Genomic DNA, 16,732 nt, shown 5'->3' on the forward strand with positions numbered 1-16,732 from the left:
ACAGCTGTCCATATAGGTGCAAGTCAATTCTGTGTCCAGGGCAGCTGTCTACCAGCTCTATCTGGTACGCAGGTTGAGACCCTATCTGCCCACAGACAGTCTCCTCAGAGTGGTAGAGTGGTACATGCTCTGGTTATTTCCAGCATCGACTACTGCCATGCGCTCTACGTGGGGCTACCTTTGAAGGTGACCCGGAAACTACAACTAATCCAGAATGCGGCAGCTAGGCTGGTGACTGGGAGCGGCCGCCGAGACCATATAAAGAACTACACTGGCTCCCAGTATGTTTCCAAGCACAATTCAAAGTGTTGGTGCTGACCTTTAAAGCCCTGAATGGCCTCGGTCCAGTATACCTGAAGGAGCGTCTCCACCCCCCATCGTTCAGCCCAGACACTGAGATCCAGCGCCGAGGGCCTTCTGGTGGTTCCCTCACTGCGAGAAGTGAGGTTGCAGGGAACCAGGCAGAGGGCCTTCTTGGTGGTGGCACCCACCCTGTGGAATGCCCCCCACCAGATGTCAAGGAAATAAACAACTATTGACTTTTAGAAGACATCTTTTAATGTTTAATAGGTTATTGTATTTTAGTGTTTTATTAGAAGCTGCCGAGAGTGGCTGGGGAAACCCAGCCAGATGGGTGGGGTATAAATAATAAATTATTATTATTATTATTATTATGAATATGGACAGGAAGGTGCAGGAAAAGAGCAAGAGAGAATCATAGGATTGTGGAGTCAGAAGGGACCATTAAGGTCCTCTAGCCCACCCCCGTGCAGTGCAGGAATCTTTTGCCAATGGTGGGGCTCAAACCCCCGACCCTGAGATTAACAGCTTCATGCTCTGCCAACTGAGCTATCCTGGGTAGGTGGGTGGGGCACTCCTCATGCTCTTCCACGTCCCCCATGTTTTCTCCTAGACGCAACTAACGCTCAACGCATTAGGTCATGCCCATTCCCCCCGTGGGTTGAGCATACTAAGGTGGCTGTCACTGAAAAAAAGAAAAGGAAAAAAAGACAACACTTTGGGATGCTAGCGATTGAATTTGGGACGTTCTACGTGCAAAGCACCTGCCCTGCAACTGAGATGCGACCCTTTCCCAGGTGGTGAATTTTGGACCACCTAAGGGTGGCAGATGGATGGGAGAGCTGGACCATAAAGAAAGCTGATTTTCAAAGAAGTGATGCTTTTGAATTCTGGTGCTGGAGGAGACTCTTGAGAGTCCCATGGACTGCAAGAAGATCAAACCTCTCCATTCTTAAGGAAATCAGCCCCGAGTGCTCACTGGAAGGACAGATCGTGAAGCTGAGACTCCAATACTTTGGCCACCTCATGAGAAGAGAAGACTCCCTGGAAAAGACCCTGATGTTGGGAAAGATGGAGGGCACAAGGAGAAGGGGACGACAGAGGATGAGATGGTGGGACAGTGTTCTCGAAGCTACCAGCATGAGTTTGACCAAACTGCGGGAGGCAGTGGAAGACAGGAGTGCCTGGCGTGCTCTGGTCCAGGGGGTCACAAAAAGTCGGACACGACTAAACGACTAAACAACAACAAGGGTGGCATATGGATGTGGGTGGCGCTGTGGGTTAAACCACAGAGCTTAGGACTTGCTGATCAGAAGGTTGGCGGTTCGAATCCCTGTGACGGGGTGAGCTCCCGTTGCTCGGTTCCTGCTCCTGCCAACCTAGCTGTTCGAAAGCACGTCAAAGTGCAAGTAGATAAATAGGTACCGCTCCGGCGGGAAGGTAAACTGCGTTTCCATGCGCTGCTCTGGTTCGCCAGAAGGGGCTTAGTCCTGCTGGCCTCATGACCCGGAAGCTGTACGCCGGCTCCCTCGGCCAGTAATGCGAGATGAGCACCGCAACCCCAGAGTCGTCCGCGACTGGACCTAATGGTCAGGGGTCCCTTTACCTTTACCTTTAAGGATGGCAGAGATGTGGGCACACAGACCTGACTCATGGGGTGTCCCACCCCCCAGAATTTCCCCCCTGCACGAGTCTCACTGAGCCCATACACTTTGATGGTGCTTACGCCAGAGTAATACGGCACACTTGAACACCAGTGATTTGCATGCTGCATGTTAATTTGGGGAGGCGGAGGTGCCATATGGAATTAGCGCATCAAAAGCACAATCTGGGTGTGTGTGTGTGTTATATGAGTGTGCACACACGCACACATGCACACACACCTTTGCACATGCCTGGATCGCCAGACCGAAGGACGCCTCTCCCTTTGGGTCCTTCTGTTCTGGCATCTTTTTGAAAAACAAAAAGTGACGGGGAAGTGGAGTGGAGAGCGAGAGAACGAGAGCGACCTGTTTTCATCAAGAGAGGGCTTTGATTTAGTACCGCAGGGGACCTTTGCAATCTGGACACAGCAGCGGGTCCAAATCGCTTATCACAAGGTTTCTCGCCAGCCCCGGCATTAACATCTTCCTCAGCGTGGGACTGGGAAGCAGAAGTAGGTCAGGCCTGTATCTTGGGTAAGTTCTGCGCAGGAAAGCAACACAACCCCCTCCGCCAGGGCCAGATAAAAATAGGTGCTCCCATCTGAAAGTGAGGGGGCTGCTTATTATAGCCGGGGAGGAAGTTTAGCTGGTTTTTTGTGTTTTTTTGCGATCTCAGGTTGCTGATCCTCAGCACGCCGCTCAAAGGAATGGGGAGCTTTGTGTGGAATCCGGTACCGATTCCCAGTCCGAATGGGACCAGGTTTCTTGGGAGTGTGGAATCATTATTTTTTCATATTTGAGGGCATGCTTCAGACTGGTGGTGCGGTGAGCCTGGCATTCTCTTCTGGAAGCAGAAGAGAATAACATGGAGGTGATGACTGTTTGCTAAAAAAGCAGCATTCACCATCCTGGTGGTCTTTGGAGACCACATAACACCGGTCTAGAAAGACCTACACTGGCTCCCAGTACGTTTCCGAGCACAATTCAAAGTGTTGGTGCTGACCTTGAAAGCCATAAAAAGGTAAAGGTACCCCTGCCCGTACGGGCCAGTCTTGACAGACTTTAGGGTTGTGCGCCCATCTCACTCAAGAGGCCAGGGGCCAGCGCTGTCCAGAGACACTTCCGGGTCACGTGGCCAGCGTGACATCGCTGCTCTGGTGAGCCAGAGCCGCACACGGAAACGCCGTTTACCTTCCCGCTAGTAAGCGGTCCCTATTTATCTACTTGCACCCGGGAGTGCTTTCGAACTGCTAGGTTGGCAGGCGCTGGGACCAAGCAACGGGAGCTCACCCCGCCGTGGGGATTCGAACCGCCGACCTTTCGATCGGCAAGCCCTAGGCGCTGAGGCTTTTACCCACAGCGCCACCCGCATCCCTAAACGGCCTCAAAGACCCAGTATACCTGAAGGAGCATCTCCACCCCCATCGTTCTGCCCAAACACCGAGGTCCAAAGGCCGAGTAAAGAATACCAGGAGACATGGTGGCAAAGGCTGCCAATATGTTTTGTTCCGCCGTGAGATGCTCAAACTGAAGGAGTGCAGCAAAAGCATGGCACTTTATAGCAGGCGACAGCAGGGGATTGGCTGTTTGGGGTCACGTGATTCCCAGACTCCCCCAGGGGGGTTCTGGGCTGTGTTAGCATCGCAGCTTGAGGTGCTTGCCGTTTCCTCCTCCATTCAGGGGAGTCTCAGAGCCCAAAATCTGGGGCTCCTTTGGCAGACCCAGTTTTGGAAATGAAGTCGCGAGGGTGTGGGAGAATTTGGTGATGGGGAGGCAAGCTGCATGTTTCCGAGCACAATTCAAAGTGTTGGTGCTGACCTTTAAAGCCCTAAATGGCCTCAAAGACCCAGTTTACCTGAAGGAGTGTCTCCACCCCCATCGTTCTGCCCGGACACTGAGGTCCAGCGCCGAGGGCCTTCTGGCGGTTCCCTCACTGCGAGAAGCCAAGTTACAGGGAACCAGGCAGAGGGCCTTCTCGGTAGTGGCACCCACCCTGTGGAACGCCGTCCCACCAGTTGTCAAAGAGAAAAACAACTACCAGACTTTTAGAAGACATCTGAAGGCAGCCCTGTTTAGGGAAGCTTTTAATGTTTAATAGGTTATTGTATTTTAATATGTTGTTGGGAGCTGCCCAGAGTGGCTGGGAAACCCAGCCAGATGGGCGGGGTATAAATAAGAAATTATTATTATTATTATTATTATTATTATTATTAGGATGAAGCTGCCTTATTATTAGCAGTGGCTGTCCAGGGTTTCAGACAGGGGACGTGGTGGGCCCTTCTTGAAGATGGAAGGAGGGGTTGAACATGAGGCCTTCTGCAGGCAAAGCAGATGTCCTATAACTGAGCTGCAGCCCTTCCCCGTTGTGTGAGAAAGGGCAAAGGAAGAAAGATTTGGAGGCAGAGAAAATAGGCGAAGTTGCTTGAGGAAGCAGGAGACCTTGAGGGTGGCTGAGCGTGGGGAGCTGGGGGACAGTGGCGTAGCGTGGGTTGTCAGCACCCGGGGCAAGGCAAGTAATTTGCGCCCCCTATCCTGGGGCAAGGCAAGTAATTTGCGCCCCCCCCCCGCTGCACTGTCCCTCCCCCAGATAGTCCCTCGCTCTCTCTCCGCACCGCACCGCACGCCTCGCACCCTCCCCTCCACAGTGGGCGGCGACCCGGCGGCTCGGATCAGATTCGCACAGCCAGCACTGCAGTGAGAGAGAGTGAGTGAGCCAGGTAGGGGGAGAGAGCTGCGAGTGCGAGCGCCCCCCCCCCCGATGTTGTGCCCAGTGCGGCCGGGCCCCCTGCACCCCCCACGTTACGCCACTGCTGGGGGAGCAAAGCTAAATACGCTTCGTGTTGAGCGCGTTCGAGTTGCGCTTCTCGGCAACCCAGAAGTAACGGAGTGCGTTACTTCCGGGTTTTGCCGCTTGCGCATGCGCAGACGCTCAAAATGACGTCACGCGCATGCACAGAAGCGGTGAAAAGCGACGCACATGTGCGCAGACGTGCCACCGCTAGTTACGTTTACCTCTAGATGCGAACAGGGCTCCGGAGAGCCAGTGTGGTGTAGTGGTTGAGAGCGGTAGTCTTGTAATCTGGGGAACCGGGTTTGCGTCTCCGCTCCTCCACCTGCAGCTGCTGGGTGACCTTGGGCCAGTCACACTTCTCTGAAGTCTCTCAGCCCCACTCACCTCACAGAGTGTTTGTTGTGGGGGAGGAAGGGAAAGGAGAATGTTAGCCGCTTTGAGACTCCTTAAAGGGAGTGAAAGGCGGGATATCAAATCCAAACTCTTCTTCTTCTTCTTCCTGCAGGAAGGGAGAGGAGGGTCAGGAGAGAAGGAAGCCTAGGCCCATGGAAGGCTTGAAGGACCCCTGGGTTTGAATCCAGGCCCGCAAGGTGCCCTGGGATGGCATCACAACTGCCTTCTGCCTTTGCCAATGGCTCTTGGGGCTGTTCCTACTCTGTGTGTGTGTGTAGTGGGGCAAATTCTGGGTTTGTTGTTGTTCTTTAGTCGTTTAGTCATGTCCGACTCTTCGTGTCCCCCTGTCAAGACACTCCTGTCTTCCACTGCCTCCCGCAGTTTGGTCAGACTCATGCTGGTAGCTTCGAGAACACTGTCCCACCATCTCGTCCTCTGTCGTCCCCTTCTCCTTGTGCCCTCCATCTTTCCCAACATCAGGGTCTTTTCCAGGGAGTCTTCTCTTCTCATGAGGTGGCCAAAGTACTGGAGCCTCAGCTTCAGGATCTGTCCTTCCAGTGAGCACTCAGGGCTGATATCCTTCAGAATGGAGAGGTTTGATCTTCTTGCAGTCCATGGGACTCTCAAGAGTCTTCTCCAGCACCAGAATTCAAAAGCATCAAATCTTCGGCAATCAGCCTTCTTTATGGTCCAGCTCTCACTTCCATACATCACTACTGGGAAAACCATAGCTTTAACTATACGGACCTTTGTTGGCGAGGTGATGTCTCTACTTTTTAAGATGCTGGGTTAATTCTGGGTTAAGAAATGTCTATTTCCGTAAATAAACAGCGCAAAGAAATGTCAGCGGTTTTGCACATATTTCTATCAATGTGCCCAGTGTGGACTCCTTACTCCATACCTTTCATAAATCGAAGGGATTCAGTTTGGGTTTCTTTGCTATGGCATTTTATGGGAAGAAACCGAGTGGCGGCAGCAGGAGGAGAACTATTTTAACGATGAGTCGGTGGGCTTTCGGCTCCCCCGCCAGGCATAGCTGTTCCGCTTTGAACAGTTACCTACCAGGCAGAATGCCAACATTTCTATTCCCGCTAGGCCTGGGCAGGGGCAAAAATGGCTGGGTCCTTTGTGCAGCCTTGAGGACTAAAAACTTGTGTTTGGTTATCAACTCCACTGCTTAGGGTGCCTAGTTTCTCTGCATCTGAGACCTGGTTGCACCATAACAAACCCTAAGGGAAGGGAGTGGAAAAACACGAAGAAATTCTGAATTCTAGGTTTTTAGAATGGGACGCGGGTGGCGCTGTGGGTAAAACCTCAGTGCCTGGGACTTGCCGATCGCATGGTCGGCGGTTCGAATCCCCGCGGCGGGGTGAGCTCCCGTCTTTCAGTCCCAGCTCCTGCCCACCTAGCAGTTCGAAAGCACCCCTAAGTGCAAGTAGATAAATAGGTACCGCTCTGGTGGGAAGGTAAACGGCGTTTCCGTGTGCTGCGCTGGTGCTGCTCGCCAGCTGCAGCTTGTCACGCTGGCCACGTGACCCGGAAGTGTCTCCGGACAGCGCTGGCCCCCGGCCTCTTAAGTGAGATGGGCGCACAACCCTAGAGTCGGAAACGACTGGCCCGTACGGGCAGGGGTACCTTTACCTTTAGGCTTTTAGAAGACACTGTCTCTAGGACAGTATAAGAGCTGTTTGACAGTGGAACAGTCTCCCTCAAGAGATGGAGGTTTTTAAGCAGAGGTTGGATGGACATCTGTCATGTACGCTTGAGATTCTTGCATTGCAGGAAGTTAACAACAACACTAATAAAAATTTATTATTTATATGGCACCCATCTGACTGGGTTGCCCCAGCCACTTTGGCTGGCTTCCAACAGAACATCACACATTAAAAGTGTCCTTACAAATTGCGAGACAAAGCTAACTGTGACTTCAAGGAGGAATGGGAACTTTTTACAAATTATCTAAAAAGACATCAAAATGAATTGGACTCCTTGGCAGGTTTCGAATAAACATACACAAATTTATTGGTTGACAACATGATGGAGAGATATGTAAGGATATGTACAATTTTATAATATGCAGAAGGACGCGGGTGGCGCTGTGGTCTAAACCACAGAGCCTAGGACTTGCCGATCAGAAGGTCGGCGGTTCGAATCCCCGCGACAGGATGAGCTCCCGTTGTTCGGTCCCTGCTCCTGCCAACCTAGCAGTTCGAAAGCACGTCAAAGTGCAAGTAGATAAATAGGTACCACTCTGTCGGGAAGGTAAATCCCGTTTCTGTGCGCTGCTCTGGTTCGCCAGAAGTGGCTTAGTCATGCTGGCCACATGACCCGGAAGCTGTACGCCGGCTCCCTCGGCCAGTAAAGCGAGATGAGTGCCGCAACCCCAGAGTCGGCCACGACTGGACCTAATGGTCAGGGGTCCCTTTACCTTTATAATATGCAGAGGAAATATGTGAGGAGAAATCAGGGAGAGGAGCTGAAGGAAGTGCTTCGTGGGGGGGAGGGGAAAGGGGGGGGCAAGAATGTATGTGATTATATGGTTTGATAATTTGTTATGTGGAAATTGATCACTAAAAAAATATTTTTTTTTTTAAAAAGCTTCCTGATAGCCTTCAGATGTCTATGGAAAGTCAGATAGTTTATCTCTTTGACATTTGATGGGAGGGCGTGCCACACGGTGGGCGCCACCACCGAGAAGGCCCTCTGCCTGGTTCCCCGTAACCTCACTTTTCGCAGGGAGGGAACCGCCAGAAGGTCCTCGGAGCTGGACCTCAGTGTCCGGGTAGAACGATGGGGGTGGAGATGCTCCTTCAGGTATACAGAGTCAAAGCTGTTTAGAGCTTTAAAAATCAGCAACAACCCTTTGAATTGTGCTTGGAAACATACTTGGAGCCAATGTAGATCTTTGAAGACCAGTGTTATGTGGTCCTGGCGGCTGCTCCCAGTCGCCTGTCTAGCTGCCGCATTCTGGATTAGTTGTGGTTTCCACATCACCTTCAAAGGTAGCCCCACGAAACCGGCAAGAAGAGTAAGAGGCCAACCAAAACAAAAAGTCTGTAAGGATTGGTGAATCTTTAAAGGATATTTAGGAAACTATGGAATAAAAGGAAACATCTTGGCAGAATTAGACTGATCCGTGTATTTTATAAATATAAGTCTGCAGGGAGGTAAAAAGAAATTATATAAGAAATATGTAACTGTGTGGTATAAAGTAATGGATAAGACAAAGTACAGTGAGATTAATTGAAAGTCAGTTTTAAATTTCTTTTCTATAAATTTTATAATTGTGTTCAATATCAGGAGTATGTATGATGATAATTATATTAATCTTCTTATATCTTATAGTGTGGTGGTTTGTTTGATGTTTATGTTATTTGTTTGTTTGTTTGATTGTATGTTTGTTTACTTGTGTGTACGTCTGTTTTTCATAGATGTATTTATTTTAAATTAATAATTAATAAAGATATAGGGGACGCGGGTGGCGCTGTGGGTTAAAGCCTCAGCACCTAGGGCTTGCCGATCAAGAGGTCGGCAGTTCGAATCCCCGCGGCAGGGTGCGCTCCCGTTGTTCGGTCCCAGCGCCTGCCAACCTAGCAGTTCGAAAACACTCTCGGGTGCAAGTAGATAAATAGGGACCGCTTACCAGCAGGAAGGTAAACGGCGTTTCCGTGTGCGGCTCTGGCTTGCCAGAGCAGCGATGTCACGCTGGCCACGTGACCCGGAAGTGTCTCCGGACAGCGCTGGCCCCCGGCCTCTTAAGTGAGATGGGCGCACAACCCTAGAGTCTGTCAAGACTGGCCCGTACGGGCAGGGGGGGTACCTTTACCTTTAATAAAGATATATTTAAAAAAAACAAAGGTAGCCCCATGTAGACCACACTGCAGTGGTCCAAGCGGGAGATAACCAGAGCATGTCCCACCCTGGTGAGACAGTGCGCAGGCAGGCAGGCTGGACTAGATGACCTTTGGCAACCCCTCCAACTTTCCAGATCTCTGTTTCCGTGATCGCAGACGTAGTTGCCACCGCTTGCCAGCCCTAGACACCTGGCTGGAGGCAGTGGGGACAGAAGCTGAGCTGAGATGGCAGGAGTGGATTTCGGTCCATGCCGGACCAGACTGCTGTGGTGTCTGCCGATATACTTTTGTGGGTTTGGGGAAATGCATTAGGTTCTTGGCAAAGACGCAAACTGCCTGTGGCGATGCCTTGCTTAATAATAGCTACAGGGAACAGGTCACCTGTACTGTCTCCCTTTTAAAATAAATAAATAAATTGCATTTTATTTATTTGTTAACATTCTTATATTGCATCGGCAAACGTCATATTACATTACAGGACTTACTATAATATACCGTATTTTTTGCTCTATAAGACTCACTTTCTCCCTCCTAAAAAGTAAGGGGAAATGTGTGTGCGTCTTATGGAGCGAATGCAGGCTGCACAGCTATCCCAGAAGCCAGAACAGCAAGAGGGATTTTACTGCGCAGCGATCCCTCTTGCTCTTGTGGCTTCTGAGATTCAGAGTATTTTTTTTCTTGTTTTCCTCCCCCAAAAACTAGATGCGTCTTGTGGTCTGGTGCGTCTTATAGAGCGAAAAATACGGTAATTTCCAACATGTATACAAAAATTCTATACAAATTTTATATACCTAGAAAGAAATGAAACAAAAAAAGAAAGAACAAAGGGGGGGAACCCCCCCAAAAAATCATATACATACGAACACACTAGACTTCCTGTCTTTCCCGTTGTATATTCCTTTTTTTACAAACGAATGTCCTCTTATTATTGTATATTTCTTTATATATTATCTAATACATTCCTATATCAATATGTGCTCTTAGTCTTATTTCTCAACTCAGTCTCACTCCAACGCCAACCAAATGCTAGCATAGATAGCGAACCTTTACTGTATTTTTGAACACATGTTTTATATCTATCCCACTTTTCCATCAATTTTTGTTTTGAATTGCCTCTCAGGGTATTTGTCGACTGTGCCATCTCAGCAAATTCTTTTTTTAAAAAAAAATAATATTTATTAGTTTTCCAGCAAATTAAACATAACACCACCAAAAACGAATAAAGAAAAAACATACAATAATACAATACAATACAAAAAGAGAGGGGGGGGGAACTAACATACAAACTAACAACACTAACATACAACTAACTAAACAAAGCAAAAACCATTTTAATATCTTATTTTTCTTTTCCTAATTTCCACGACCTCCTCACACCTCCCTTTTTGTATTCCACTTCGTTACTTGTTTCAGCAATTCCTTTCCATCTTCCTCTGTTTTCTATCCCATAATTGTCTTAACACATTCTAACCTTATTTTTCCCTTTAATACTCTAATAATCTATTTATACTTAATTCCTTATAACATTTCTACTAAAGCCATATAACTTCATTCCAACACTTTTCTAACACATCTCAGCAAATTCTTGTCGCTTGTAATGCCAGTCCATTATTGTCGGGGCTTCTTGTTCCTTCCACCCCTTTGCCACCAAAGTCCGTTTGCCAGCTGCATCCTCCTGCCTTTTTAGCAGACTTTGTGTTGCCACGCTAGAAGCCGGTCCGGGCCGAATTCTATGCAATACGCCTGTCTCCCGCGATGACGTGCCGTGCCTGGAAAGTTGGCACGGGCTGCCTTTTCTTGTTGTGGCCAGAGACTGCCCCAGTGGCGTAGCGTGGGGGGTGCAGGGGGGGCCGGCCGCACCGGCCGCAACATCGGGGGGGGGGGCGCTCGCACTCGCAGCTCTCTGTCCCTACCTGTTTGTTTTTTTTTATAAATATTTTATTCGATTTTGCATAAAAGACAACAAAGCAAAACAAAAGCAACAAACAATGCACCAAAAACATACAAAATTACACAAACATAACATACTACAAACAACAGAAATAAAAACAATCTTATCTTCATATTGATCTTACATTAACTTGTTTCTCTGACTTCCCCGAGTCTCCCTTCCCTGTATTCCAAATCATACAATTAAACAACAAATCCCTTCCCTCTGTCATAATTAACCTCCTTTCTGATTTGAATGTCTTAATATAGCTTATTCAATGCTTAGAACTTAAGATGTTGGGTCTTCTGATCCTTAAAATTTTACTCCAATAACCTTATACATTCAATCTGGTGTTATTTTAACATTCATTAATCTTGTAGTGTTTCTGTAAATAGTCTTTAAATTTCTTCCAATCTTCCTCCACCGTCTCTTCTCCCTGGTCTCTGATTCTGCCAGTCATTTCTGCGGATTCCATGTAGTCCATGACTTTCATCTGCCATTCCTCCAGCGTGGGTAATTCTTGTGTCTTCCTCTCTGCCCCTACCTGGCTCACTCTCTCTCACTGCAGTGCTGGCTGTGCGAATCCGATCCGCGCCGCCGGGTCGCTGCCCACTGCGGAGGGGAGGGTGCCAGGCGTGCGGTGCGGAGAGAGAGCGAGGGACTATCTGGGGGAGGGACAGTGCAGCGGGGGGCGGCGCAAATTACTTGCCTTGCCCCGGGTGCTCACAACCCACGCTACACCACTGGACTGCCCCAGCTCTCGTCCACCCTGGGATTCGGATGATGTTTCCTGACGCCTTGTTTCTGTTCCTTCCCTTGCAGAGGATGGCGAGTACTTCCTCAAGGTCCTGATCCCCAGCTATGCCGCCGGATCCATCATTGGCAAAGGAGGCCAAACGATTGTCCAACTGCAGAAAGAAACCGGAGCTACTATCAAGCTCTCAAAATCTAAAGACTTCTACCCAGGTGAGCACAGGCATCTGGGAGGGTCAACAAGGTGAAAGGAATTCTCTGTACGTTTGCCAGCGTTGGAGGTTCATACGGTGTACCTTCCTGGTGTCCCAAAACCAGGGACGGGGGAAAGCTTGTTCATACGTGTCTGTATGCAGATACAGCGTGGTATAGCGGTTAGAGCGTTAGACTAGGATCTGGAAGATCAGGATTCGAATCTGCACCCGGCCATGAAGGTCACCTCTCGGCCTAACCTACCTCACAGGGTTGTTTGTAGAGGTTAAATGCGGAGGGGGGGAACCATGGATGCCGTCTTGAGCTCCTGGCAAAAGACGGCGGGATACAGAAGCAGGGAATAAATTTCAAAAACATCGCTTCCACACTGCTGTATTGTTTTTAACACTCGATTGAGAGCCGCCCAGAGTGGCTGGGGAAACTCAGCCAGATGGGCGGGGTATAAATAATAAATAATTATTATTATTATTATTATTATTATTATTATTATTATTATTATTATTACTGGCAGCCGAATGTATGAACTCAGTCCCCTGAGGAAAGTTGAATCTTGGGGATATTGAGAGGAGATGCGACAGCCGTCTTCAAATATCTGAAGGGCTGTCCCGAGGCAGATGGAGCAAGCTTCTTTTTCTCCTGCTCCGGAGGGTAGGACTCGAACCCATGGCTTCGTGGTAAAAGAAAGGAGATTCCGACTAAACATCTGGAAGAGCTTTCTGGCAGTAAGAGCTGTTTGGCAGGGGAACGGTCTCCCACGAGAGGTTGTGGACTCTCCTTCCTTGGAGGTTTTTAAGCAGAGGTTGGACGGCCATCTGTCATGGATGCTATAGTTGAGATTCCTGCATTGCAGAGGGTGGACTAGATGATTCTTGGGGTACCTTCCATCAGTTCTACGATTCGATGATAGCATTCCTGTGTGCACAACTGTCACTCGAGGGTGCAGTTGTTCAAGTGAAGAACATGCATGTGTGAACCAGCCTTGGAGAGGGTTTCATTTGGGGCGGGGAGTGTTGTTTTTTGTGGGTTTTACGGCCTCTCTGACAAGGAAGCTTATAGATGGGCATTAAACCGTAAGACTTTGTTTGTTTTTTAAAAAATAATGTTTATTAGATGTTTTATGATTATGAAAAGAAAAAAAGTAAAGAAAAACAATACATAGATTCAACAAACAATACATCAACAATAAAAAAGAGATACAATACAACAAAAACAAAACAAAAACATTTAAACACACATCCAAGTTTCATATCTATATCTTTCATTTGCTTATTTCCTCGACTTCCTTGCACCTCCCTTTTTTGTATTCTAGTTCAAATTTGCTGGTTCAACAAATCCTTTCCCTCTTCTTCAATTTTTGTTCTATAATTTATCCTAACACAATTTAACTTTAAATTTTCCACTTTGACACATTAACAGTTAATATTCATATAGTTCTTAATAACACTTCTGCTAAAACCATGTAACTTCATTCAAATATTCTTCTAACATTCATTAATTTTGCAATATTTCTGTAAATATACTTTAAATTTTTCCCAATCTTCCTCCATCGACTCTTCTCCCTGGTCTCTAAACCGTAAGACTTTGGTGCGGTTTGATTTGTGGACACAGTGGCCCGGCTCAAGTCGTTTGAAAGAGCCCCTCGCCTTCCCTCAACTTGCCATCTCCTCTTCCCCTCAGGCCTCCACGTTCTCTGCCTATCATCCCCTTGGGTCTCTTCTTCTTGGTCTCCTAGCTACTCCAGCCACCGCCAGCCTGACGCCTTCCAGACATTTTGGACCACAACTCCCTTCGCCTCTGACCGTTCGTCTCATTAGCTGGCTGGCTGGCTAGAGCTGCTGGGAGTTATAGTACCAAATATCTGGAAGGGAAGAAGCTGGCCTGCTCTGTCCCCACCCCGGCTTTCAGATACCCCAAATCTGAGTTCCTCCTTTCTTGAGCTGCTGTTTCACCTACAGGCCAACTCAAGACTTTTTAGGGGGCCTCTATGTGGGTCCTCCACCTCACCACCGGCCACACCTTCCCAGAAAGTTGTTGTTGTTTAGTCGTTTATTCGTATCCAACTCTTCGTGACCCCCTGGACCAGAGCACGCCAGGCACTCCTGTCTTCCACTGCCTCCCACAGTTTGGTCAAACTCATGCTGGTAGCTTCGAGAACACTGTCCCACCATCTCGTCCTCTGTCGTCCCCTTCTCCTTGGGCCCTCCATCTTTCCCAACATCAGGGTCTTTTCCAGGGAGTCTTCTCTTCTCATGAGGTGGCCAAAGTCTTGGAGCCTCAGCTTCAGGATCTGTCCTTCCAGTGAGCACTCAGGGCTGATTTCCTTCAGAATGGGTAGGTTCGATCTTCTTGCAGTCCATGGGACTCTCAAGAGTCTCCTCCAGCACCATAATTCAAAAGCATCAATTCTTCGGCGATCAGCCTTCTTTAGGGTCCAGCTCTCACTTCCATACATCACTACTGGGAAAACCATAGCTTGAACTATACAGACCTTTGTTGGCAAGGTGATGTCTCTGCTTTATTTTTTTTTGCCCCCCCCCCCCAAGTGAACTACTTATATTACGATTGCTCTTTTCGCTGCAAGCGTGTAAGGCGGGTGGGCCGGCCGGCAAAGCAGCCCCTACCCCAATGGCAGGGGTCAGGCCGTCGAAGACCCCAGGCACCCCGCAGTTGCGGACGCTGCCCATCTTTGCCACGGAGTGCCCAGGCTTGCCCCCCCCCATCTCCCTATAATCCCAAGCTGTGATTGAAGGGCAGACAAAGCCGTGACAGGACAGCCCCTGGCTAAGCTGCTTTCCCTCCGCATCCTCCACTCTTTATTGCCGGATTATGAGATGGGCTGGCAAATCCTCGCCAGTGTAAAAAAACGATGGAGGGGTGTCGTGGCGAGAGGGAGAGAGAGAAGGCCTCCGCTCATGTTGCCTTGGCAACAGGGAGCAGGTGCCTTGTTTGTTTGCAGCTTCCGGGAAGGACCCCCCCTTCCCCTTCGAGGGAAAGAAACCCTTTGTATTTGATGAGGTCTGGCCAGGGTGGAGATGCATCCGAAACACAGCCCTCCTGCGTTCTTGCAGGCTGAGAAATCTGCGGATTCTTGCCCACCGAGGGAGGTTTAGGCTCTATGCGCAAATTCCCACCTCTCTGGGCTCTCCGCACGCAGTCGCGCTGCGAGTTGGGACTTTGCTCTGCCAAGACTGTCTTCACATTCATCCGGTACTCGCTCTACGTGGGGCTGCCCTTGAGACTGACCCAGAAACTCCAGCGGGTGCAGAATGCCGCGGCGAGACTCCTTATGGGGTCTTCGCTGCGAGATCACATTCATCCGATACTATACCAGCTGCCCTGGCTCCCGGTGGAGTACAGGATCAGGTTTAAGGTGCTGGTTTTAACCTTTAAAGCCCTATACGGCTTAGGACCCTCGTACCTACGGGACCGCCTCTCCTGGTATGTCCCACAGAAGAACTTACAGTCTGCAAATAAAAATATCCTGAAGATCCCAGGCCTCAGAGAGGTTAGGCTGGCCTCAACTAGAGCCAGGGCTTTTTTGGGTGTGGCCCCGATCTGGTGGAACGCTCTTTCACAAGAGACTAGGGCCCTGCGGGACCTGACATCTTTCCGCAGGGCCTGCAAGACAGAGCTGTTCCACCAGGCCTTTGGTCAGGGCCCAGCCTGACCCCCTCCTCTGGCAATCTGCACAGAATCTTGCTTAATGGTTGCCATCAATTTGATTTTAATTAATTTTTATAATGAAAGGTTTTTAGAATGTTGGATTATTTTGATTGTTGTTAGCCGCCCTGAGCCCAGCTTTGGCTGGGGAGGGCGGGGTATAAATAAAATTTATTACTATTATTATTATTATTATTATTATTATTATTCCGAGAGCAAGTGCGGTGTACTGGTTGGGGTGTTGTTCCAGTACCCCATGAGACCTGGGTTCAAATCCTCACTCGGCCACGAACCTCCCTGGGTGAGACCTTAAGGGCCGGTCACTGTCTCTCAGCCTAGCCTACCTTTTAGTGTATTTTTGGTCTTTGTTGGAAGCCGCCCAGAGTGGCTGGGGAAACCCAGCCAGATGGGCAGGGTACAAATAATAAATTATTATTATTATTGCCTCACACAGGGACGCGGGTGGTGCTGTGGGTAAAAGCCTCAGCGCCTAAGGCTTGCCGATTGAAAGGTCGGCGGTTCGAATCCCCCCGACGGGGTGAGCTCCCGTTGCTCGGTCCCTGCTCCTGCCAACCTAGCAGTTCGAAAGCATGTCAAAGTGCAAGTAGATAAACAGGTACCGCTCCGGCGGGAAGCTAAACGGCATTTCCGTGCGCTGCTCTGGTTTGCCAGAAGCGGCTTAGTCATGCTGGCCACATGACCCGGAAGCTGTACGCCGGCTCCCTCAGCCAGTAAAGCGAGAAGAGCGCCGCAACCCCAGAGTCGGCCACAACTGAACCTAACGGTCAGGGGTCCCTTTACCTTTACCTATTACGTCACACGGTTGTTGTGGGGATTCAGCGGGAAGGGGGAGAACAATGTATAGCCCGCCCGGAGCTCCTTAGAGAAAAAGTCGGGGTGTAAATACATCTGTGTTGTCTCGGGAGACAGCGGAGTGGTGCTCTTTTGTGAGTGAAGTCAAACTGCGGGAAGGTTTGAGCGTCTGCTGTTTGCTGTAGAGACCAAAACGGGAGAGACATGTTTTGTTGCAGCCGGGGCAGAGGAAGGTGTCCTGTTGTTGTGCTGCTGCAGACACACCATGTCGTCTCTTCTCTCTGCCCTCCTCCCAGAGGTCACTTGCAATAAATAAATAAACAAACGCATATCTCTTTCCTCCATGCACACATGTCAAAAACCCAGCTCAGCGATCAAAGGC

The 16,732-nt window shown here is 49.2% G+C and overlaps 1 protein-coding gene across 2 annotated transcripts in view; it reads left to right on the forward strand.

Moving 5' to 3' along the window:
* Positions 1-16,732, forward strand: part of NOVA2 (NOVA alternative splicing regulator 2) — a 70,404-nt gene that overhangs the window by 20,973 nt on the left and 32,699 nt on the right. For both annotated transcript variants that reach the window (XM_083455503.1, XM_083455504.1), the window contains exon 2: positions 11,734-11,877. In XM_083455503.1, the coding sequence (XP_083311629.1) occupies positions 11,734-11,877 (144 nt within the window). The remainder of the gene's footprint in view (positions 1-11,733; positions 11,878-16,732) is intronic.

This window comes from Podarcis tiliguerta (assembly GCF_965153285.1).
Source record: "Podarcis tiliguerta genome assembly, chromosome: 8".
Lineage (NCBI taxonomy): Eukaryota > Metazoa > Chordata > Lepidosauria > Squamata > Lacertidae > Podarcis > Podarcis tiliguerta.